Source organism: Pipistrellus kuhlii, unplaced genomic scaffold (genome assembly GCF_014108245.1).
Source record: "Pipistrellus kuhlii isolate mPipKuh1 unplaced genomic scaffold, mPipKuh1.p scaffold_m20_p_8, whole genome shotgun sequence".
In the NCBI taxonomy this organism is placed as follows: Eukaryota; Metazoa; Chordata; class Mammalia; order Chiroptera; family Vespertilionidae; genus Pipistrellus; species Pipistrellus kuhlii.
In genome coordinates this window covers 52,812,251-52,838,522 of record NW_023425584.1, presented here as the reverse complement: position 1 = coordinate 52,838,522, position 26,272 = coordinate 52,812,251, and the positions used below count along the sequence as shown (strand labels likewise).

Sequence of the window (26,272 nt, the reverse complement as noted above, 5' to 3'; positions counted from 1 at the left end):
GGATGCCCTGGGGTTGTCCTGATCAGTGGAACTGATTCAGTTAAGAAAAAAGGCAAGCCAGTGAAATGTTCATCTACTCAAGTTGGCAAACGCGCGTCGCCACCCCGTTTTTCTTTATTCCTAAAAACACACGCGTTCCAGGAGCCTGGGCTCCTCAGGAGCCTGGGCCTCCGCCCCCGAGCATGCCGGGAAGAGGAAGGCCCGCCCCTAGCCCGGGACCTGCGCGCGCTGTGCGGGGCTACGTCACATCCGGCGCCAGGGCCCCGTTTCCGGAAGAGGCTGCACAGCGGTGGCGGCTGTTTCTGCCTTGATGTTTAGTGTCTTTGCTGCCGGAGCCTCGGAATACACGGCAGCATCATGGTCGAGGTAGGGTGACGCGTGGGTGCTGGCGTATTTGAAATACTGGGGCTGTTTTTCGTTGGCGGCGGGCGTGGAGGGTCGAGTGTGTTGCGACTCCAGGGAGAGTGGAGGCTGCGAGGGAGGCTTGTTTGTGGCCGTGGCCGGGTGTCCCACGGCTTTCTGGAGCGAGAGAGGCTGGGTGAGAGCACGGGTCGGAGGTGGCGTCCGAGCGGGAAGCCTGAGATGATGCCTGCAGCTCTGAGTTGAGCCTGGGGCACTGGTGGTGGGTCCTGTGTTCGGGGGCGGGCCTTCTCTCTGCTTCCGACCGCTGGTATTCGGCGTCCGCAGGGTCCTGTCCGATGAGACTGGTCTTCTTGGGTGTTCATTGTGTCTCTTACTCCAGCGGTTCCCCAGGAACAATCTGCCATTCTTGAATTTGTGCATTTTCCCCTAGCTGGAACAATCAAGCCTTGTCTCTGTTTTCTCAGAACTATTTTTTTGAATATATATTTTTGATTTTTTACAGAAAGGAAGGGAGAGGGATAGAGAGTTAGAAACATCGATGAGAGAGCGAGAGACGTAGATCAGCTGCCTCCTGCACACTCCATTCTGGGCATCCAAGGTACATGCCCTTAACCAGAATCGAACCTGGGACCCTCGAGTCCGCAAGCCAATGCTCTATCCACTGAGCCAAACCCGTTAGGGCTCAAAACTATTTCTTGACTTTTATCTATACTCACTGCCATCACCTTAATTCACAGCAGCAGCATCTTTCTCCTGGACAGGTGAATTAGCTCTCAGCTGGTCTCCTTGTTTCCATTTTTTGTTACAGCTCCTCTTCTCCCCAGCCAATATGTTTTAAAATGTACGTTGGTCCTGCTTTTCTTGCTTAAAACCCTTTACTAGCCTTTTGTTATTAGAGCGAAAATACAGAGGGTTGCAGTGCTCTTTAAAAAAAAATCAACCTGACCTGCACCTCGTCTGTCCACCCTTGCAACCTTATCTTGCTTCCCAACTCATCCTCTCATTGAATATATGTAACTATTGTGCAGCCCCTGGCATTATTTGCATTACTGAACACCTTTGTTCATGGCATTTTTGTCTCTGCCTGGATTGTTTTTACTTTTTTTCTGTGCAAGGCCTAACTTCTTTTCTGCTTAAATACCACTTCAGAGAGATCTTTTATCATATCCTAAGTTCTTGCTCCATTTTCTGGTCCCTTGCTTCTTTCCTTCATAGTACTTATTAAAATGTTAGGTTGTTTTGCTTGCTTTTATTTGTCTTGAGCACAGGGGCCAGACTGTCTTTTCATCATGCTATTTCTATTATAGCTCTTAACACAGTACCTACCAGACATATAGTAGTAGCTCAGTACATTTTTATTGAATAAACCAGAGACCCAGTGCATGACATTTGTGACTTGGGGAGGGGGGAAAGGGACCCTCAGCTCGCCCTGCACCCTTTTGCAGTCTGGGAGCCCTTGGGGGATGTCCAACTGCCAACTTAGGCCCACAACTGGCCTAAGCCTGCAGTCAGACATCCTTAGTGCTGCCACTGCCAAGGAGGCAGGAGAGGCTCCCTCCACTGCTGCTGTGCTTGCCAGCGGTGGCCCCTGAGTAGCATTCCATCTGTGGGAGCACACTGACCACCAGGGTGCAACTCCTGTGTTGAACGTGTGCCCCCTGGTGGTCAGTGTGCATTATAGCGACCATTGGTCTCAGTTCGGTTGATTTGCATATTACTCTTTTATTATAGGATAGGATGATTAATTTTAAGCATCGCTCACTTGGTCAACTTGGGGCTCTAGCCAAAGAGGAGCTTCATCTTTTTATCTGAACTTGACTGCCATAGCTTGCTATAAATAGTTGTGAGTGGTGCGAAGTTTTTTACATTTTTAAACATGTAATAATTAATTTGATTTTAATTTAGGTTTGATATGTGTAATTTGTAGCTGGACATGTAATTACACTTTTTCTTTCTAGGAGGTACAGAAACATTCTGTGCATACACTGGTGTTCAGGTCATTGAAGAGGACCCATGACATGTTTGTAGCTGACAATGGAAAACCTGTGCCTTTGGATGAAGAGAGGTAGGTATAGTTTCCTTTTTAATTGCTAGACTAGTTAAATTTCTAATATTGGGGGAAGAGAGCAGGGAGAGGGGAGCCTTTAGAGTTTAGTGAGTGACACTACAGACATAAGTGATGTATTCAGTAACGAGTAGTGTTAGGGTATAATTTAAGCTGATCTGACCTTTTTTTTTGCCTTATTTTGTACATTAATCAATTAATTGCATTTTATAAGCACTCAGTAATTAGGAGAGTCCTTTTATATGTTATATTTTATAATCAGTCATTTTGAATGCTTTCAGCTTCTCTCCTGCTGTTCTCAGAGCCTTGTTGAGCTGAACTGTACTTTTACTCCCATCTTTTTTTTTATTAGTATGATAAAGATTTTTCGTAGCATATTTTTGGTTCTACATGTCCAGCTCCAATCTGGGATTTACACTATGTGCAACATTCCTCTTTTGCCATTTACCCTTCTTTTAAAAATTTTCTTAATTACTCAAACAAGCATTTATATTTAATTTGTAAAGTGTACTATTTTTTTTTTTTTTAAAGAATAGTTTATTGATTTTTTTTTTTTCCCCCCTAGAAAGAGAGGAAGGGAAAGGGGGAAAGAGAGAAACGTCCATATGCAAGTACCCGTAACCTGGGCATGTGCCCTTGACTGGGAATTAAGCCGGCAACCTCCTCATACATTGAACCATGCCAGGGCTAAGGTGGACTATTTTTAAATCAATATAGTTACAATTGAAAAATAATGATTGAACTAACTGAGTACTTTGATTAGTTCTAACTTTTTTTGATATATTCAGGAAAGGTTACTAGAAAAATTTCACTATATTTTTATATTTAGACATTTGAAGGAAAATATATTGACTTCCAGGTTTTTTTAAAGATGTTTTAGTTTCTATATATTTTAAAATCAGATCCTTGATACCTCATGAATCATTGATTTACAAACTACAACAATATTTAGATGGATTCTATGTGGTGGATTGTGAATTAAAGTGTGGAAATGAGCCCTGGCTGGTGTGGCTCAGATGGTTGAACTTCATCCCATACACCAAAAGATTGCTGATTCGATTCCTGCTCAGGGTGCATGTCCAGGTTTTGGGTTCTGTCCCAAATCGGGCTACATACAGAAGACAACCAATCGATGTTTTTTTCTCTCATCAGTGTTTATCTATCTCCCTTCATACCTCTCTAAAAATTAATAAAAACATTTCTTTTTAAAGGGGAAAATCAACTTGGAAATTTTGAACTTTTTAAAGTGCAGTTTTACTTTAAAATTTTTATAGAAACTTTTTCTACATGATTAGATGAACATAATAAACTATTTAAGTACTTGTTTCCTGGCTGTCCATGAATGCATTTATATTGGGGGATATATTTAAAGAACTTAAGGATACATTCTTATGCTTATAACTTTTTAAAATAGTCACAAACGAAAAATGGCAGTCAAGCTACGGAATGAGTATGGTCCTGTGCTGCACATGCCTACTTTGAAAGAAAATTTTAAAGAGAAAGGTCCTCAGAATGCATCAGATTCATATGGTCATAAACAGTATCCTGCAAATCAAGGTGAGTATGGCATTGTCAGAAATGTAAGGACTTATATATAAATTTTAAAAATAGATACATGAAATCTGTTATTGGTACCCCTCCTGGGAGGACTAATTAGAGCCAAACCCTCTTTAACACCTATACCTATATTGATTTCCTCATTGGAGTAGTGAGTGAGATTACAAGTTGATAGATTTTTTTCTGTAGGAAATGGAAAAGTGGTAGTATAATGATGGCAGAAATTCTTAGGATATGGAGAAGGTCATGATGGAGATTAAAGGAAAAATTCTTAATATGTGGGGAGACTGTCTATCTCTTTTTCAGAAAGATGACATTAAGTACTGAAGTTATAGTGAATAAAAATAATTCAGGATTCCCCAGGGAAACCATTTGCTTAGAAGAAAAACCAGAGTGGACTATTACTTTATAGGATGATCGCTACACACCATTGCTTTATGGTAAATGCACAACTTTCTTAACATGTTAGCAAATGGTCAAGGAAATCACTATATACGTGATCTTTAGAAGTCAAAACAAAAATGATCGACTTACCTTATTCTGAGGCTTGGGTTTAGTTGTGAAATATTTAGAAATCTGGTTGAAATTTAATATTTAATCCATTAAAAAAGGTGATACTATTATGTAAAATAAATTTTGCCATTGATAAAACTTTCTACCTATCTCTCTTTCTTTTTCTCTCTTTCTCTCAGGACAAGAAGTTGAATATTTGGTGACAGGTACCCATCCCTATCCATCAGGACCTGGTAAGTGAGCTACATATAGAAAAAGTCTTACTGTCACATGTATTTCTGTGAATGAGTTAATATATGATTCTCATAGCAGATAAAATAAGTTCAATAGCCAGGCATAACTTTTTAGATGATAATGAACTAATATTTAGTTATCACAAGCATTTATTTGGCAAATATACTTAGCTAGTTAACTGCAACAATATTTTGAATTTAATTTAAAAAGGTCCGCCACTTATGACTATAGATGCTTATGGTATACAAATGGTTAAGCATCTATATTTTTTTATGCACTTGGTTAGGAATTCAAAGACAATAAGACTGTTCCAGACTGAGACAAGCTTATTTGGAGGTTTAGGCAGACATAAATATCATAAGCTTATAAAAATGATAGTAGGAAGCATTAGTGTAGAAGCAGCTATGATAGAAATGTTTCCTGGTGTGTATGTATGGAGGAATTGGCACACAAATGGAGTGGCCAGTATAACAGGGTAGAAGATAAAAATCTTAATATATTTAGGTTCTAGTAATTTTAGAGTACAGAATTACTATATTGAAGGATAGGAGAATTTCTGCTTGTTGTATGTTATACATTTACTCTTCAAAAACATTCTGTTAATATTTAGGGAAATGTTTAATTTTTATATCTGATGGTAATATCCCAAGATTATAGAAGTTTAACTTTATTGTCTTGGACTTTGCTAATACCAAACTTATTGAGATTAATTAAATTTGAGTTATATATTGTTAGGCAATATTTGTGGTAAAAAGTTAGTGACAAAAGACATACAAAACGTAATCGGTTTTTGCAATATCATCACGTGGAGATAATCACTGTTACCTTTTTGGTATGGTTTCCTCCAGTGTTTTATTTTAAATGCATGTGAATAAAAACAAAGATGGCTACTAACAGGCTTTTTTTGTGTGTGTTTGAAATTTTAACAGGGGTTGCTTTAACAGCAGATACTAAGATCCAAAGAATGCCAAGTGAATCAGCTGCACAGTCCTTAGCTGTAGCATTACCTCCTTCTCAGGCCAGGTATGAAATATGCTTCTCATTATCAGGGCTTTGCAAGCATTGTTCACTGTTCACATTTTTTCCCCTCATTTTAAAAATTGTTTGTTTATAAGTGTATTACAGGTCATTTTTCTTTATCAGTGCTTATAAAAATTTAACATAATAAAATTCATTCTACAGAACATGTGATTGGAGTGATTAAATTTTTAGAATCTGATATTTTTTTGCCTCAGGGTTGATGCCAATCGTGCTGCACCTGCTGTAGGCTCTGACCGTTCGCAGCCTGCAGGGATGACTTTGGTAAGTTTCTCTGTGTCAGATCACACTGCATGTGTCTACCTTTTGAGACATGTTGCCTAATTTTTCTTTATTCCATTTAAGTTTCCCAAAAATTTAAGTTGCTAATGAATTGACATATTTTTTAGAATTTAAAATTGTGTTAGCTCTGTGTCTGCTAACACATTGTCTTTTTATATTTATTTTGGTGAAGATAATGTGACATTGCTCTTTATTATCCACTATTTAAAATACAAGAAATTTTATTCTGAGACTTGTATTAGTATGTTTTAGATATGAAAAGCCTTTTTTTAAATTAAACTCTCAGTTGATTTATACAATTAAGTTGAGTACTAAAAGTTTATCTACAAGTAAATGGCAACTACTGTTATTGGTAGAAGTGGTTAGAGAAAGAATACCTGAAAACACGCTGTCACTGGAAATAAGTGTCAGCTTTACTTCTTCACATATTATGCACTTGGTTTGACTTTATGAAGTTATTGGACTTGTAGTCCTCCCACCACATCCTGTTTTTAGTCTCCATTCTCAGGTCTCTGCTCAGGTTTTTTGCCTTCTTTGGAGGAAGAAATGTTAGCTTCTTGATGGTTGAAACTTTATGGACTTGAGTATTTTTCAATAAATGGGTACTGTAACAGTAGATTGCATATTAGCTAGAATGCCTTTTAAAAGGAGTATTGAAATATTTGGGGGAAGATAGGACGACTTCATTGCAGTATTAAATCAATGATGTTAAAATATGGCAATGAAGGGCAATAGTATTAATACACTATAGTCACTTTAAAAATGAGGCACATAGGTTACATAATTTTTACCCAAGGTCAGTCAGCTATTAATTAGTAGAGCTGGGTTTTGGACTTATGCACAGTGATATATACTCTTAACTTCAATGTTCTGCCTCTCTGATTTTAAATTGCTTTTTTAAATTAACATATATAAAATACAGTTTTTATTAGAAATCTTAGACTCATTTTCTAGCTATGCAAACATGTTTAGCTGCCCTTTCTCTTCATGGGGTGTAGGGAGCTGCTTTCAAAAATTCCCTCTTTGAATTTCCATTTCTGAGAAAACTTTTATAAATCCCCTCTTCACATTTCCATTTTTGATAACATGAAAACTTAAAAGCGATATCTTTAACAATAATGTAATCTGTTCCACACCTAGGCTGTTATGGAGGGTGGCAATGCCAAGAACTCTGCACTCATGGCAAAGAAGGCCCCGACAATGCCAAAACCCCAGTGGCACCCACCGTGGAAACTCTACAGGGTGAGTGAATCTCTATATTATTCCACTACATGAAACGTGGTCACTACTTCCCAATTGATAAGAGCTATGAATAGAGTAAGGAGGAAAAGGAATGAAAATGGGAACTGGTAAAGTGATCTGAGGTTGGGTAATGGAAGGAGCTTAGGCACTATGTTAAAAAAATATATTGGAAAGCAGATTTGTATTTTGTATAAAATATTGATAGAAAGCTACTAAATCTGGAGAGCAGGCGAAATAAATTTAACAATGTGCTTGAGGTATTTAATATGGAGCTCAAGGGGAAAAACTGTATTTTAGTACATTTTTTTTCACTCTACTGATTGTCTTTTAAATTATAGTAAATTAAAATGATTTAAATTGTACCAGATCTAAAATAAAATGTATATAGTAGGGAAGTTGCATAGTTACTTATAATTTAAGTATGTTACACTTTTCAGAACACCATACAATAAAATAGATTTTCTTTTGGTATACAGAGCTAATAAATTTAATAGCTATACTAGATTTTGGTAGCCACTACCATAATTAGGATATAGAAGTTCCATTTTTTATATCCACACCCTTCCCCAACCCTGGAGACCATTTGTTTTCCATCACTGTGTCTTTCCAACTGCGTCACATTAATGGAATCATTCAGTGTGTTCCCTTTGGGACTTTCTTCACTCAGCTTAATGCCTTTGAGATTCATCCAAGTTGTTGCAAGTAGTAATACATTGCTTTCTATTGCTGAGTAGTATCCCATTATATAGCTATACCACAGTTTGTGCATTCATTCATTGACTGAAGGTAATTTAGTATTTAATATCATTCAAAACTCTAATCTACACTAATAAGAGAAAAATGCTAATTGACCATACCTTCGCTACCCCCACAGCCAATCAGAGTGAGTATGCAAATTAACCCAAACAAAGATGGCGGTAAATTTGCATATGCTGAGGGAGGGAGGAGTGAAGACTGAAGACAGCATAGAAGGAAGAGAGGGAAAGTGGAAAGCAAGGCAGCTGCAAGAGAGAAAGCATAGGCAGCCCTGCAGCAGGAGAAGTGGGGGAGACAGTAGAAGTGGCGGTGGCAAGAGGGAAGCCAGCCGGAAGCCCTGTTCTTGCAGGAATCTTCCCACAATGGGCCAGTGGTTGTCAGATAGTCTTAAAATCTTACTAGAGGCCCAGTGCAGGAAAATCATGTACTGGAGGGGGTTCCCTCAACTGACCTGCACCCTCTCGCAGTCCAGCAGCCCTCGGGATGTCTGACTGACGGCTTAGCACAGCTCCAGTGAGAGGCTCCCGCCACTGCTGCTGCACTCACCATCCATGAGCCTGGCTTCTGGCTGAGTGGTGCTCCCCCTGTGGGAACACACTGACCACAAGGGACAGCTCCTGCATTGAGCATCTGCCCCTTGGTGGGCAGTGCAAGTCATAGTGACCAGTTGTTCTGCCGTCAGGCCAAAAATAGCTCTAATATCCCCTGAGGGGTTCCAGATTGCGAGAAGGCACAGGCCAGGCCAAGGGACCCCACTGGTGCATGATCAGGGCTGGGGAGGGACGTGTGAGATTGGCTAGCTGGGGAGGAGCTACAAGAGGGCTCCAGGGTGTATCCAGCCCATCTTAATCAGTCCTGATCAGCCAGACCCCAGCAACAAGCTAATCTACCGGTCGGAGTGTCTGCCCCCTGCTGGTCAGTGCATGTCATGGTGACTGGTCAACCAGTCGACTGTCTGCCCCCTGGCGGTCATTATAGCAAGCAGTTGAGTGGCCTTAGCATATCATTAACATATTATGCTTTGATTGGTTGAACAGCCAATTGGACAGGCAGACAGCATATTAGGCTTTTATCATTTGAAGATGTTGGAGGTCAATTTAAATTTAAATAAACTTTTAACTTACATGTGATAACATGAAATTGAATAACCTTTAACTTATGTATCTACTCATTTTACATTCTGATTACAGGTGATCAGTGGGCATCTTGGCTGGGTTCGATGTATTGCTGTGGAACCTGGAAATCAGTGGTTTGTTACTGGATCTGCTGACAGAACTATAAAGGTAATAAGGAAAGAACTGCTTTGTATTTTCCATATACATGTAAAATGTTTTAAATTATTTCCTGAGGTGGGAATTGCTCTTGTAGTTCCTCTGACTTCTTAGAACTGAGTATGAAGTAAAACTTACTGTCTATACCAGTTAAAAGTTCCATGTGTTTGGAAAATGGTATTTAAACAACAGTTTTTTCCAAACAGAATGTGCTGACTACCTATCACAAATTCCTTGATATTTAAGTTTTTTCTTCTCTGGTTATAAAACTAAAGCATGATCATCTATACAAATGTGGAAAGTACAGAGAAGTATAAAAGAACATAGACCCATATATAATCCTACCACTGTCAAGTATTTGAATGAATTTCTCTTTAGTTTTTATTTCTGTGCATATGTATGAGTGCATTTTCTTATGAAATTTTTTCCTTTGTGTGTGTGTATGTATGTATCTTTTAAAATCATGCTTGGTAATGTAATTTTCAACCTTTTTGCACTTAACATTATATCAAAGGCATATTTCTGTGAAAAAGCTTTTTATTTTTTTTATTTTTTTAAATATATATTTTATTGATTTTTTTACAGAGAGGAAGGGAGAGAGATAGCTAGAAACGTCGATGAGAGAGAAACATCGACCAGCTGCCTCTTGCACACCCCCTAGCAGGGATGTGCCCACAACCAATGTACATGCCCTTGACCGGAATCGAACCTGGGACCTTCCAGTCCGCAGACCAATGCTCTACCACTGAGCCAAACCGGTTTTGGCTGAAAAAGCTTTTTAAATGGTTCCTTGGAAGTATATAACTTATGTACCCTCTAATCAATTTTCTTTCAATTTTTTAATATTTATTGATTTCAGGGAGGGAGGGAGGGAGGGAGGGAGGGAGGGAGGGAGGGAGAGAGGGAGAGAGAGAGGGAGAGAGGGAGAGGGAGAGAGAGAGAGAGAGAGAGAGAGAGAGAGAGAGAGAGAAACAGATTAGTTGTTCCACTTATTTATGCATTCAATGATTGATTCTTATATGTGTCCTGCCTGGGGATCAAACTTGCAACCTTAGCATAATGGGTGAGCTACCTAGCCATGGCCAGCCTTTTCTGTTTTTAAATTATTTTTAATTCTCGGAAATGGAATTAATGGGTCAAACATTTTTGAAGTTTGCACCCAAAGCACAAATTATTTTCTAAAATGGTTAATTGATGCTTACAGTGTATGAGAAGATTCTTTTCAGCCTATTGATTGTGTATGTTTAAAAATTTCTACTCATATGATAAGCAGAAATGGTTACCTTATATTGTAAATTAGAAGATGCCTTAACCCAGTGGTCAGCAAACTATGGCTTGCGAGCCAACTTTTGCCGCTTTGTTGACTAACGAGTTTATCAACCACTGCATAAAGCATTACCCTTACCAGAAGTTTTGACTTCAGATTAAAGACATTAGTACATTATTAAAATATTTTTTAAGTGTTTTTCCCTAGCAGTGGTCTGCAAACTGATTAGTCAACAGAGCCACAGTTTGCCGATCACTGCCTTAACCAATAAGCCAAACTTAGTTGGAGTCCTGTTCGCTAGCGTTAGCGGGCCCAAAGGAAAACTCGCTTCTCAAATTCTGGGGCCCAATATGGTGGAAGTCTCCCTTATTTATATGTTTTCAGCTTTGTTTTCCAAATTTGGAATTAGACTTCTGGACCTTGTGAGAAAAAGTCCTGTGTGCTGGGATGGGCTGTGAGATTGTATCTCAAGGCCTGGTCTGACACCAGCAATAACAACTCTGTCTGGGCATAGTTTATGGCCTCTCTGGAATGGGAGTAGTCTTATTTTACTTATTATTTAAGCAAGCAAATGTTTACAGAAGCCAGAATAGCAGGGTTAAAATTTTAAACAGCAGTTTTTACCCAAGATGTAGGTTACTGTACTTCAGTTATCCAATCTTTCAGAAACTGTTCAGATAGAATTTTTAGTGAGGACCAATTTTTTTGATCCCTTATAAAACTACTGACAGGGTTTTAAAAATATTTACTTTATTGAGTTGTAATTGACATATAATATTAGGTTAGTTTTGGGTGTACAACGTAATGATTCACTATTTGTGTATATTGTGATATGATCACCAAAAAGTCTAGTTAACATCTGTTGTGGTACATAGGTACAAGTTTGTTTTTCTTGTGATGAGAAGTTTTAAGATGTACTCTCAGCAGCTTTCAAGTATGCAGTCCAGTATTATTAACTAGTCAACATGCATACATTAATGACATCCCCATAACTTACTAATTTGTAACTGGAACTTTGTACCCTTTGACTCCTTTCACCCATTTTATTCATCTTCACCCTGGCTTCTGACACCATCAATCTGTTCTCTGTATCTATGAGCTTAGTTTTTCAGTTTTTTGTTTCCGTTTTAGATTCTGCATATAAGTAAGATCATGTTCTATTTGTCTTTTCTTTGACTTATTTTGTTTAGCATAATGCTCTGAAGGACAATTCATGTCACAGGTGGCAAGATAATAGTCCATTGTATGTATATATGCCACATTCTCTTTATGCATGTATCAGTTAATGAACACTTAGTTTCCTTAGAGGTTGTTCTTTGTTTTATTTTTAATCCTCACCTGAGGATATGCTTAGAGGGAGAGAGAGAAACATCAATGGCACATTGATAGGTTGCCCTTGGTGAGCCTGCCCACCGGATCAAACCCAAAACCCAGGTCTGAGCCCTGATCAGGAATGGAATCTGGAACTTTTCGGTGCACAGGACAATGCTCAACCAACTGAGCTACTGCAGCCAGACTCCTTAGGGTTTTTTTTAAAGTTGCCTTCCTTGGCTAATTTAATACCATAACATTCACACTTTTGTTAACAACGATATCCATTCTATATAAAGAGTATTAATTTTTTGTCATCTGTTACCAATATTTTCCCAGTTTGAGCATGCCTTTTAATTTTGATCTCTCTCCTGCTTTTATTTTTAGTAGTTGGAAGAGGGCGAGGGGGTTGGCAAATAAGAAAATTTATATGTTCATATCTTTCACATTTTGAAGACTTAATTTTAATATCAGGATCTTAAAATTTTGTTTTGGGATAACCAGCAAGGAAAAAAATGAAATATTCTTTGATTGCAGATCTGGGACTTGGCTAGTGGCAAATTAAAACTGTCATTAACTGGGCATATTAGTACAGTTCGTGGTGTGATAGTAAGCGCAAGGAGCCCATACCTGTTTTCCTGTGGAGAAGACAAACAGGTCAAATGCTGGGATCTTGAATATAATAAGGTAAGCTTGGATATAAGTATTGAAAATAGTGATTCTCTGAGATCTGCTCCTACTGAAGTGGATCAATGATGAAAATAGCCAAATCTGAGCATCAGAAGACCTTCCAGTCCACCTGATGCATGATCTATCTAGTTCTGAGAAGCAAAAGTATAAAGTAATTTAAAACAATAAGAGAGAGAGAGAGTGTGTGTGTGTGTGTGTGTGTGTGTGAAGGTGACAGTGGATAACTGAGGACTTTGCTGATGGATGAATGAGATTGGGGTGGGGAGATAGGGACATATGTATTTGAAAACCTGATCAGTTCTGAGCAATGATGAAAAGGTTTGACTACTGACCTTTGTAATAATGAAGGTTTCTACACTTGACCTGAGCTCAGACTTGAATTGAAGAAACAAAAACTCTACATATTATGAGGCATGGATTTTCTTTCTAATTATAGAAATTTTAACTTTCCTGCTATATTTGTAGGTTATAAGGCACTATCATGGACATCTGAGTGCAGTGTATGGTCTGGATTTGCACCCAACAATTGATGTGCTGGTAACCTGTAGTCGTGATTCAACTGCACGGGTAAATGGAATAGAGCTTGGTGTTTATCTTTAAATACATTGCATTTTATACTTTACATATGTGGTATTGGAGTCACATATTGTTTGGTAAAGAATTAAAGATAGTTACTTTGACCCGCCAATAACCTAATCCCTCTGTTTCCTGACTTGTTTTTACACTTTCATGTTCAGTTCTGTGACCTCACCAAGCTTATTGGGAACGCCCTGCCTCTGAAATGTGACACTCTCACAATCCGTTCTGCCATTGCAGGTTTCATTTAGTAGTTCCATTATACCTCTTCTTACACATTCAGTCTCCTACTCTTTTAATTCCCCCCTCCTCCACCCCCCTGCCCCCATCAGCTGTCTCCTATATATAGCCCCCAGCCAGCTTTGAGATTATTCTTTCTCATGTAAGGCTTTCTTTATATTCAGGCACTATTACGTATTAAATTCCCAAGCTTGAGTTCATTTACCGTATTTTTCGGACCATAAGACGCACTTTTTTCCCCCCAGAAGTGGGGGGGGAAAGTCCCTGCATCTTATGGTCCAAATATAGCCTACACATATACTTTTAAAAAAAAAGTTTTTTTACTTGCCCGGCTCTGTGTGGTCTCTGTGTGCTTGCCCGGCTCTAAAATGGTTCTAAATGCTGCTGTTTACTTTATAGGGTTGATTACATGTGTTTATGACTGTGATGTTGGGTTTTAATGCACATAAAATATTTTAGGACACTTTGTTTCAGAATCTTTTTTTCTTCATTTCCCTTCTCTAAAAACTGGTGCGTCTTATGGTCCGGAGCGCCTTATGGTCTGAAAAATACGGTAGTTACCTGCCTGAGTTATGGATACCTATTCTCTTTGACAGGATGTCTATTGTATGTGGGTGTTTTTTTTTTTATAGATTTGGGATGTGAGAACTAAAGCCAGTGTACATACATTATCTGGACATACAAATGCAGTTGCTACAGTGAGGTGTCAAGCTGCAGAACCACAAATTATTACTGGTAAAATCAATACTTTCAAATTTACCATGTATTCATATCAACACATTATTGTACATGTATTTTTCATACTTGCTGTGACTCTCGCTTTGTATTGTGTATTCTGTGTTTCTGTGTACATTTGAAATTTATTATAATAATATTTTATTCTGTTATCATGTCAGACTTTTTACATATTATAGACTATATCTTACACAGTCTTATGTAATGTCTGACTAGCATCAGAATTACTGGTTTAGAAAATTAAAATTAGAAGACAAGATATCCTGACATCAGTAATCTTTAAAACAGGTTTGAGGCTTGTTTTAATTAAAGTTAATAACAATGGATCTTTACTCTAAAACTAGAAATTTCTGTGATGTATTTTATTAACTAAAATACCATTTGAGTTTTTTCCTTCCCCTCCACTAGGGGATAACATCATGTATGTGTTTTATCTGTTATTGGCATTTGTTCAGGCTGTTCAGTTGACAGCACATCAAGCATATATTACATTTTTATTGTGGTTAATTCTCACCCAAGCATAATTTTTCATTGATTTTTATGAGAGTATAAGGGAGGGAGGAAGGAAGGGAGAGAGGCGGAGAGGGAGGTAGAGAGAGAAACTGATGTGAGAGAGACACATCATTTGGTTGATTCCCACATATGCCTAACGGGGGCTGGGGTAGAACCTACCCTTGACTGGGAATCTAACCTGTGATCCTTCTGTGCACTGGCCAGCCCTGTCCATTGAGTCATGTGGGTCAGGTCTACATTTTTTTCAAGAATTAGATTTAAAAGGAACCTAAAATTTTGGAAGTACAAAGCAACTAGCCAAGGGTTTATATGACTTCCATTTTGTATGTATGTGTCTATGAGAGAACACTTCATATTTTATTATAGTTTTGCATTCTTTTTTTTCTGATCTGTGTTTTGGGGATACGAATTTTCATTACAGGAAGCCATGACACTACAATACGATTATGGGATTTGGTGGCTGGAAAAACAAGAGTCACATTAACAAATCACAAAAAATCAGTGAGAGCTGTGGTGTTACATCCAAGACAGTAAGTGTGTTTTTCTAATGAGTTTCTCTCCTTCCTTCAGTTTTTGGTATAATATAGGAATACCAACGTTAGTACTGCTTTGTAGTCATTTAGACACTCATTTACAGGACTTTTCTTTAAGTGGTATTTTGCTTCATGCCTTATATGAGATGAAGTTTTCTACATGGTAAATAATGATAATGTCAAATGAAACTATATGAACAAGTCACTTTTAAAAACTGGATGTCAAAATAGAAGCTAAGAGTAGCTAGATTTAATGTTTTGGACATAAGTGTTGTTTATTGTACACTGAGATATACATAGAATAGTTTAGTTCTTAAGGGGGAAGTTAATATACATAGGAAAAAAGGGTAGGAACAATGAACATTATTATAGTCAGGGTATCTAAAGAGGTGGAGCATAATATCCCAAGCTATTATTTGTTATATCACATCACCCTGACATTTTCTGGCCATATTCATGTGTTTTCTCTCTTTCCTCTCCCTTTTTGTCCCTCCACCCCCTCTCTCCTACTTTTTTCCTTTCCCTGTGTTCTTTACTCCCTTTCTTTCTCTCCCTTTCTCTCTCCCTTCCTCTTCCCTTCTGTATCTTTCCTTGGGTTGTCCTCTTATCTCCCTGTCCCTCCAAAATAGTTTCACAACCCCTTCCCTTTTTATGAATTTAAGGGTTTTCACATTTATTGTTCTAGCTCAGTACAGGTCATTGGGGAAACGAGAGGAAAATAAAACATTAATCTAGGCCTCAAAACTCATTTAAAATAATTTGAAAATCTGACTTAGCTTGGAATAAATGTCTTGGTATTTTTACCTCTTGGTATGACAATAATCTTTGGCTAACACTACATAGATCACTGAATATACATGCTAAATACAACAACATAATAAGCTTTTTGACTACCATTTTATTTTTTTTACTTGGTTTACTTTGTTGCTGTTTTTAATCTTATTTCAGTTACACATTTGCATCTGGTTCTCCAGATAACATAAAACAATGGAAATTCCCTGATGGAAGTTTCATTCAAAATCTTTCTGGTCATAATGCTATTATTAACACATTGACAGTAAATTCTGATGGAGTGCTCGTATCTGGAGGTAAAAAGATTTTTATGATAAGTTTGTTTTAGTCTGTCATTGTTTGTTTTAGTGAATGAGGAAATATTTGTAAAATTTCTAGGCCCTCACACCTAAATATTATAGCAGATCTTGCCTAATGTATATGTGAATGTTTATATGTGTGTTCATGCATATTCATCATACATGTAGCATATTTCATAGTTCAGCCTTCTCTGAGTTTCCACGTGATAAATCTTAAGTTTGGGATTTATGCTGGTTTCATATTCTGGAGTTGGATGTCATTTTGTGGTGCTTTTTGAGGTCTGTAATAAATTCTGAATTAAACACAAATGTAAGTGAGCAAACCAATATTAAGAGAAGCTTGAGTGCCTTTGTCATATATATCTTCATAATTATAGTTATTGCCATTGTGCTCAGCTGATGGTTCATGCTTATTGCTTGCCAAGCTGAATTGTTAAAGGGATACCCAACTTAACTAGCTATTTCCCTTTAAGCTGACAATGGAACCATGCATCTTTGGGATTGGAGAACTGGCTATAATTTCCAGAGAGTTCATGCAGCTGTGCAGCCTGGGTCTTTGGACAGTGAATCAGGAATATTTGCTTGTGCTTTTGATCAATCTGAAAGTCGGTTACTAACGGCTGAAGCTGATAAAACTATTAAAGTGTACAGAGAGGATGACACAGCGGTAAGTTCTCAGTTTCATGTGCATGTTAAAGTAATTCAACTGTACCAATTTTGCAAGTACATTCTCATTTTAAAGTTACTGAAATTATCAGAAGGGAAAATATTTATAGCGTAAAAGTATTTATCATCTGGAGTAGTGTCAGCTCATAGCTTTCTATATTGGTCTTATTGATACCAATGAATCCATGCATCCAACTTTTCTTATTATAGTTACCGGGCAAGTGTTGCAAAAAGAACAACAGCAAATGGATTGCTATGCAAATGAATTGTAGAATCATCAGCTTTGGTTTTACTAGAGTATCTACATAGCAATTTTATTTGAAATGAAAAAACATAAACTAGATTTGTAGTGAATCCACTCATTATTAGATTCAGATAACCCCAAAAGTTTGCCAACTGTTCCTGAAATTGTTAAATAACTTAAATATATAATGCCAAGTAATATAATGTAGAATAGGTATCTTATTTTTTTAGGAAGGATGTTACTAAATATGAAGAAAACTAATACTTTATTTTCTTACTACTTTTCTATTTTTAGACAGAAGAAACTCATCCAATCAGCTGGAAACCAGAAATTATCAAGAGAAAGAGATTTTAATATGACCTTTTCATGGCGTTTTTTTTTGTTTTGTTTTTATTTTTGTTTTTGTTTTTAGCTTGGTGGATATCCAGTCATTTTGTGCTCTGGCTAGCAAAAACTCAAACATGTTTGAATCATTGCTGCTTCATATTTTACAATAAAATGTACTGTCTCCCCTCGCCATGTTTTTATTTCTAAAATAAACAATTTAAGTCCTAGGAAGATGCAGATAGTAAGCATATGCTGGTTTGTTGACTACAACTATTATATAACTACTAGTGGCCTGGTGCACAAAAATTCATGCACAGCGGTGGGGTGGGGGTGCGGCGCGAGAAGGGTGGTCCCTCTCAGCCTGGTCTGCACCCTGTCCAATCTGGGACCCCTCAGGGGATGTCCAACTGCCAGTTTAGGCCCGATCCAGGGACCGCTGCCTCCTAACTACTCACCTGCCTGTCTGCTTGATCACCCCTAAACACTGCCTGCTGGCCTGCTTGCCCCCAACTACACCCCACACACCCCTGCTGCCTGATCACCCCCACTGCCCTTCCCTCCTGGCCTGATTGCCCCTAACCACTTCTGCCTCGGCCCCTCTACCATAGCTTTGTCTGGAAGGTCTCCCAGTCTAATTAGCATATTATCCTTTTATTAGTATAGATTCTAAAGATAGAATATTTTGTCAATTTTATAGGCTTTTTTTTTTTAACTTACCAAATTGCCTGCTATAATAGGACTTGTTTTGAGGGAAGCAGTTGGTGGTTTTTTTGTTTGTTTTTCAATTCTTTAAACACTGATATTTTCAGATAAAAGAATTTGAAGTTTTAATTTAAATTGGATATGTTGATTCCACCGGCAGTTTTATGACTCTGTCCTACACTGATTGACAGGTGCAGCGTGCCTGCTGGCAAGTTACTTAACTTTTCTGATGTTTTCTAACTGACAAATGTGGGCTAATAGTACCAACCCCAGGTTGTGCCTGTTAAAGAGCAAAGTGGTCTTAACAGAACTTGGGAAATAGTAAATTTGTATAAGTATTAACTATTATTTCCCTGGATGCATTGACTTCCATCATTCTTAGTTGCTGCTGCTTGTAAGTCTTATAATTGCCTGAAAATTGTTACTTCACTCTCACTTTTTAAAGGTTTTTTTTTAATTAGTCATTTTATATTGATTTTTTACAGACAGAAGGGAGAGAGAGAAAGCCAGAAACATTGATGAGAGAGAAACATCGGTCAGCTGCCTCCTGTACACATCCTACTGGGGATGTGCCTGCAACCAAGGTACATGCCCTTGACCGGAATTGAACCTGGGATCCTTCAGTCCACAGGCCGATGCTCTATCCACTGAGCCAAACCAGTTAGAGAGCTTCACTCTCACTTCTCTCTAGAGTTGGTAAATTATTTCTACACTCTAGGGCCGTGGCTGGCAAACTGCGGCTCAAGAGCCACATGCGGCTCTTTGGCCCATTGAGTGTGGCTCTTCCACGAAATACCACAGCCTGGGCGAGTCTATTTTGAAGAAGTGGCGTTAGAAGAAGTTTAAGTTTAAAAAAATTTGGCTCTCAAAAGAAATTTCAATCGTTGTACTGTTGATACTTGGTTGACTATGAGTTTGCCAACTACTGCTCTACGGCATTGGTCTCTCCCGAAGTCATTGGAAAAGGAGGGTGTTTTTGTTTTCCTACCCTTGACCTGAACCGAACCCATGACCTTTCAGTCCACAGGCCAACGCTTTAACCACTGAGCAACTGTCAAGGGTGAGACTTATTTTCTTTAAAGGTTTGCGTCTTTCCATGTACTTTGCTGCAGCCTTTTCTTTACTGTGTACCCGTGATTCCAGAAGTCATATTTTTACTGTCCTTTCCAAAATGTTTCATCATCTTTCCCAGCCTGCCTTCTAATGAAACTGGACATAAATATTCCTGTAGAAGAGCTAATTTTTTTTTAGCATGTTTTTATTGATTTTCTTATAGAGAAAGGAAGAACAAGAGTGAGAGAGAGAGAAACGTCATTTGGCTGCCTCCTGCACACCGCCTCCTGGGGATGGAGCCCACAACCCAGGCACATGCTCTGACGGAACCCAACTGGCAGCCTTTGGATGCATAAAACGACACCCAACCAACCGAGCCACACTGGCCAGAACTGTGTGTGTGTTTTTACTAATTAAATTCAAAAAGTGAAATGCTTAAAGCACCTGTGCTACTACTTTCAGAGAGAAAAAAAAAAGACATTTAGGGTGACGCCTGGCAAATAATAGGTCCACTATAAATATGAACTCTTGCTTCCTGCAGTAACAGGCCCTTCACTACCTGGAAGGAATTTTTAATTGTCCATTTGCCTTTTATTTTGTCCATTTGAGTTTTATTTCTTCTTTTCAGATTGTGAACTTGGACAAGCTTACTTTTAACGTATGTCATATAAGAGTGTATAATTATTTTTAAAAACCTTGAAGTTAATATTTTTTTTTTCATACAGGCCATTTATTCACCTGTTTTGTCACTTAGATAAAACCCAAGAGAATGAACACCCATCCTGTTTTTCAAAATCATTTTGAAACAATGGGAACCCTGCCCAACCCTTTTGAGTAAAAAGCTTACTTTGATAGATTTTGAGGGGTATCCTAGCAACCACTCCATAGTGAAATTGATTAATTTCTCTGAGAGAATTTGCACTAAATCCATGAAAGGGACACTTCAATTTTAGCTTCTTAGGACCATTCTTTTTTCCTTACATTGTTCCAAGAATTGGATCTTCTTAAATACCTTCACTCTTGAGATTTATTTTAATGACTAAACCATATTTGATGTTATCCTGCTGAGATTTGCTTCTTTAGTGGCACTGGATTATACCAGATGATTGATTGATAGGTAGGTAGATAGGTCGGTAGATGATAGATGACAAAGATAGTATTTTAAAATTGTATATGCAACCTAAAACTTAATGAAAAAGTAGAATATATGTTTGTGGGGTCTTTTTGTTTTATTTCTGTATATGCAAAATACAAGACAAAACATTTCTTGATCCTAAGGATATATTGACAAAAGCTGAGCCTTAGAAGCACATTCAGACTTGATAATTTTGGATTTTCTGGATGCTATAAATAGGAGAAGATTTATTTGGCTGTGTTTTCAGATAGTCGTTTTCAAATTTATGATGTTTTTAAAAAAGGATTATGAATGAAAATTAAAATAGAAAATTCTCTCAGGTGTGTGGACAAGTCAAGCATAAAAGAGCAGGAACTGAGCACACATTCCGAAAGCAGGCTTTAGAATTGAACAGGCTTATTAAAATTAAAGAGCATTAACAATGCAGCTGTGAATAGCCAGGGAATAATGCCTGCAGAGAAAGATAATATGCCTGAGCAAGGCTTACCCTCATCCTTTTGCTATCTTGGAAAGCAGTATGAAATTATAATATGAATTTAGAATCCAATCCATGTATTGTTTTACATGGAAGTCATTTAGTATTACCTAGGTATCTGTGGATGTGTGTATGAGAACATAGATACTAGCAGAGACTTACTTTAATTAGCTTTATGATAATTTAGTTATAGGGAGAGAATTTCCATAATCTAGCAGGCTTAATAATGCTTCCTTAATGTGTTCTAATGCATGAAGCACTTAGAAGTCAGTATATGCATGGACAGGCCCGTTGCACTGGATTCATGCACTGGTGGGGGGTGTAGTTGGCTGTGGGAGCACCACTCTTCCAGGTAGCTGAGCAGCACTCCCAATGTGGTAGCACACTAACCACCGGGGGCAACTCCTGGTGATCAGTGTGTATCATAGCGACTGGTTGGTTGGTCTGGTTATTCCATTGTTTGGTCACTGGGCTTCTCCTGTCTAATAAAAGAGCAATATGCAAATTGATTGTCACTCCAACATACAAGATGGCTGTCACAAGATGCCAGCAGGGGAAGAGCAGTTGAGGACCCCTGCAGGGGAGAGCAGTTGGGGGTACCAGGCCTGCAGGGGAGGGCAGTTAGGGGTGATCAGGCCTGCAAGGGAGGGCAGTTGTGGGGGACCAGGCCTACATGGGAGGGCAGTTAGGAGCAATCAGGCTGGCAGGGGAGCAGTTGGCATCAGTCAAGGTTGGCAGGGAAATGGTTAGGGAATGATCAGGCTGGCAGGCAGAAATGGTTAGGGGCAATCAGGAAGACAGGCAGGCGAGCAGTGGGAGCCAGCAGTCCTGGATTCTGAGAGGCATGTCCGACTGCCCATTTAGGCCCAATCCTACCGGGTCCCCGACTGGAGAGGGTGAGAGACACCCCCACCCCCCACCCCCTGTGCACAATATAGTATTCTGGCAAAATGCCCATTAACAGAGTTGGAATTTATTGCAAATGCTTTTTAAAAATATTTCTATACCTACTAATATGGAAACATTGTTGATTTCACCATACTAAGTATTCTTTTTTTTTTTTTAATATATTTTATTGATTTTCCACAGAGAGGAAGGGAGAGGGATAGAGAGCTAGAAACTTCGATGAGAGAGAAACATTGAACAGCTGCCTCCTGCACACCTCCCACCGGGGATGTGCCCACAACCAATGTACATGCCCTTGACCGGAATCGAACCTGGGACCCCTCAGTCCACAGACCAATGCTCTATCCACTGAGCCAAACCGGTTTTGGCACTAAGTATTCTTTATGAAATTTATTTCTGTATAGTCTGAATTATTTAACATTTATTGTTTGAGTTATTTTTCAGAGGTATGTTAGCATTACCATAGCTTTTTGCATCCTTTTTACTTTTGTTTTTTTAATCCATTTTTAACTTCATAAGCTTAAAGATTATTATTTTCTAAACTTGATGTTTAGCACATTGAATCCTGCATTATTTGTTTTCCAGCAGTATAAAACCTTTGGTTTTCTGGAGGGAACTGAGTATATTGTTGATCATTTTAAAATGGAAGCCTGGTATATACCTTAATCAATAAAATAATTTTTAAAAAGAATGAAAAAAAATAAAGTGGAATCCTGGGCACATGGTGGCAGGAAATGCCCACACTTGGAAGTAGAAAATGTGGTAACCCATCCACTCGCCCATTATGGCCTTCTTTTTTATTCTCTTTCATTCACAACTCCCTCAGTGTCCCTCCTCCAAATACTCTTAGCCAGGGTAATTTAAGAATCCGTAGACTAAGAAGGCTTTTCAAGGCAAAACTATCTTATTGTACAAAAAGCACATTCAAAATTCCTACTGCAACTATTTACTGAATAGCTATGGTATGCTGAGTTTATGCCATATATTTCCTGTAAAATGGCTATTTGGAACTCAGAAACACTTTCCCCTAAACATGGCCATCTTTGTATCTGATATCCTAGGTTGGTCAGTAAAAGCCCAAGGGAACCTGGACCAGCTTAACACTGTTTAACCCTTCTCCCTTCTTTTATTTAAAACAAACAAAGTGAAATATAGTGGCAACCGGGTTCGACCCCACAACACAAAGTCCTGGCTCCTGGCACTCTGAATTTCTGTATATATTTACAACACTCTCAAGAAATCTAATTCCTATACAGGTTAGTTTTAAGCCACTCTTTGCAGGTTTAATTGAGATAACTGCAGGGAGACATAGAGGTGGCAAAATCTGCCTCAGAAGCCTATTGGGGCAGAGAGGTGAAAGATGGGACAGAATTCCAGCAGGAGGGAGTGAGGCAAAGATGGACAAAGCACTTGCTGAGGAAAATGTCAGAAATTTGTTGGTCACTTTGACAGGAGAACAGATGTAGAGACTAATGCTTTTAGTATGCATTTTATTTTTAAACTTATAAGCATCTTCCTAAAATGGCCTATGTGGGAGGTCACCAAAAGATTCCAGAGAACACAGGATCATTAACAGAATCAATTAGTAATTAATATTACTAATGGGTTTTACTCTGAGTCTTGATGACCTCAACCAGTTTTTCCTTCACGTCTTAAATTTTGCCAACTCCACTGCCAAGGGGACGGTAGAATGAGTACTGAGAGCCATGAGAAATAGCCTAGTGATGCTGCAAAGCCCTGAATTCAAGGACAAGAGCACTAACCTACATTAAAAACAATTCTGTGTTATTTTGAATGCTGGTGCTTGAGGGAGGGCAAGTCTAATTAGAGGACGATGAAGAGATTCCAAATGGGACTTGTGGCTACTTTGAGTAAAAGGCTGGTGGCAAAGATTCCTTTTGAACTCTTTTTTTTCTTTTTTTCTTTTTTTCTTTTTTCTAGAGCTTCCATGAGTCTTCAGAAGCCATAGAAATGTAACAAAAGAAAGATTCCCAAAAGAAACAGGCAGAAAGTGGAAAGAGGAAGAAAAAGAAAGGGATCAAAAGATATTGAGGGGACCAAAATCGGTTTGGCTCAGTGGATAGAGCGTCAGCCTGTGAACTGAAAGGTCCCAGGTTCGATTCCGGTCAAGGGCATGTACCTGGGTTCGGGCATATCCCCAGCAGGAGGTGTGCAAGAGGCAGTTGATCGGTGATTCCCTCTCATCAATGTTTCTAACTATCCCTCTCCTTTCCTCTCTGTAAAAAATCAATAAAATATATATTTTTTTAAAAAAGATATTGAGGGGGATACCTGACTGGTGTGGCTCAGTGGTTGAGTGTTGACCTGTGAACCAGGAGGTCACCATTGGATTCCTGGTCCCCAGTGTGGGACATGTAGGAGGCAGCCAATCAGCGATTCTCATCATTGATGTTTCCACCTCTCTCTCCCTCTCCCTACCTCTCTGAAAGCAATAAAAAAATATATTGAGGGGGGAAATTTCTCAGAGCAGTACTGAGAGTAAGGGAGAGACAGAGGGAGAGTAGACATGTGAGTAAGGGAGAGAAGAGAGTAAGGAGGAAAGAGAAAGCAAAATGGCAAGGCGAGGGGGTGGTTGGGGGGGGGGGGAGACACATAATTGGGGCTACAGTGGCGCTCTGAACCTGGACGTGCTTTAGTGCTGGCTGCACATTACATTCACCCAGGCCTACGTGCTTTGTTTGTTTGTTTGTTTGTTATGGCAATTTATGAGAATGCATTTTATTGTATTTTTAAATTTTTTTAAATTCATTTTTCTCTTTTTAATTGAATTTATTGGGAAGACATTGATTCACAAACCATACAGGTTTCAAGTGTACAACTTAACAAAACACTATCTTCACACTGTATCATGCACCCATTGCCTCAAGCAAAGTCTCTTTTTTCTTTCTGTCTGAATCCACCTCACCCCTCCCCCTCCCCCCCTTTTGCCTACTTCCATCTACTTCCCATTCCCCTTTTCCCTTTGGCAATGACACTGTTAAGGTGAAGAGGTCAGGCCTGGGGGCTTCAAAAGCTCACTTGGTAGTTCCAATGCATAGCCAGGGTTGAGAACCTCCTGGCAGATCTGAAGACACAGGGGCAACATGCAAGGGACTACTTGTGTTTGCAGAATGCTCTTTGTTACCTAGGTGTCACTCTTAAGAACACTTGTGCATCTAAATACTTGATTTGTATTAATTCCCTTGAGGAAGAGACCCTGGGGTGGTCTCCAGTGCTATAACCTTCTAAGGAGTTGGACTCTTCAGAAGCCATAAAAAAACATGGCATTCAATATAATGATCAAATAGCTTCTTTTAACTATATCACACTTCATTATGAATGTTTTTATTACCTACTTTTAATTCCAGGGCTTTTATCATTACAACTCTTCTGCTCAGAGATACAAAAAGGGAAGGAAGCTTCCCTGTTCAGTTGATTTGCATATTAGCCTTTTATTATATAGGATAGCTATTATGTGTCAGATGTGGGATTAGGTGAATTGTATAGAGAATCTCATGTCATTCACAGAACTCTCTTTTCAAGGTTCAAATATAGTCTTCAGTGATTACAAAAGTCAGCCTGAACATTTAAGAGTTTTGTGCACATTCCCTGTGTGCAACAGAATCCTTGTCTGGAAGTTAGAAACCTGTGAGAACTTATTCATTTCTCCACGGTATCATTTCTTCCTTTCTTATATTTTCAGCTTGATTTCTATAAATTTATGAAAATCATGGTAAGAAGACATAGTGGATATAACTGAGCTGTTGAGTGCATTATGAATGTTTTTGATGGACAGTGCCTTATACTTTCCACTATCAATGTTGTTATTTTTTATTCCCACTCACAGCTCCTCAGTGAGGTAAGAAGGATAAATATCCCCTCAGCATCCTGAGAACAAGGCTGGGAATGTTATTCTCCCTTAAGAAATGATACAGAAGGAGCAGTCAGTTTTTGTGTGTGTGTGTTTTTTTTCCCTTGCAGTGCAAGGCTGTGGGAAAAGTAAATGAAAGGTTCTATGATTGCTAAAACAAACACACAAAGAGATGTAAAAGCGCGACTGTTTCACTATGCATTGCAAACATTTTACAAATTGTCATTTTACTAAAGAAGAAAATCATCTGAATTGTTTCCCTCTAAAATACTCCACTTGAAAAGGCAATTCAGTCTCCTAGCAACCAACACTTCTCCAAATGAGAAAAATGTCTGGAGGAAGGGAGAAACTACAATTACACATAATGAATAGAGCAGAATTCTCATGGGCCTGGAGAGAATCAGAAAGGGCATCTGAGCCCATTTCCATTCTCCCAGAGTGTCAGTTTCTGGGATCCTCCTCAGAGGCTCTGAACAGGGTCACCAGCAAGGTCAAATGTAGTGGCCTACCTTCTACCTGTGCCTGGTACCAGGGCCTCTTTCTTTCCTACCGTCTTTCTGAAGGAGCAGCATTTTTATGAGCAATGTCTGGAAATCCTCATGGATTACATTAACAT

At 38.6% G+C, this 26,272-nt stretch overlaps 1 protein-coding gene and 2 non-coding genes across 3 annotated transcripts; all 3 read left to right on the top strand.

Moving 5' to 3' along the window:
- Positions 1–212: 212 nt before the first annotated feature.
- Positions 213–17,700, top strand: PLRG1 (pleiotropic regulator 1). Its single transcript, XM_036423902.2, has 15 exons — positions 213–366; positions 2,322–2,428; positions 3,843–3,985; positions 4,678–4,731; positions 5,662–5,755; positions 5,968–6,034; positions 7,193–7,294; positions 9,241–9,333; positions 12,437–12,586; positions 13,055–13,156; positions 14,038–14,140; positions 15,075–15,183; positions 16,135–16,274; positions 16,751–16,944; positions 17,482–17,700. Exons 1-15 carry the CDS (start codon positions 358–360, stop codon positions 17,539–17,541), a joined length of 1,527 nt encoding a protein of 508 aa, XP_036279795.1. The 5' UTR covers positions 213–357; the 3' UTR covers positions 17,542–17,700.
- LOC118711965 lies at positions 12,647–12,726 on the top strand. Its single transcript, XR_004985912.1, has one exon. It is a non-coding gene; the product is annotated as a small nucleolar RNA U2-19 (small nucleolar RNA).
- On the top strand, positions 12,892–12,961 carry LOC118711964. The gene has a single exon (XR_004985911.1). It is a non-coding gene; the product is annotated as a small nucleolar RNA U2-30 (small nucleolar RNA).
- Positions 17,701–26,272: the final 8,572 nt, after the last annotated feature.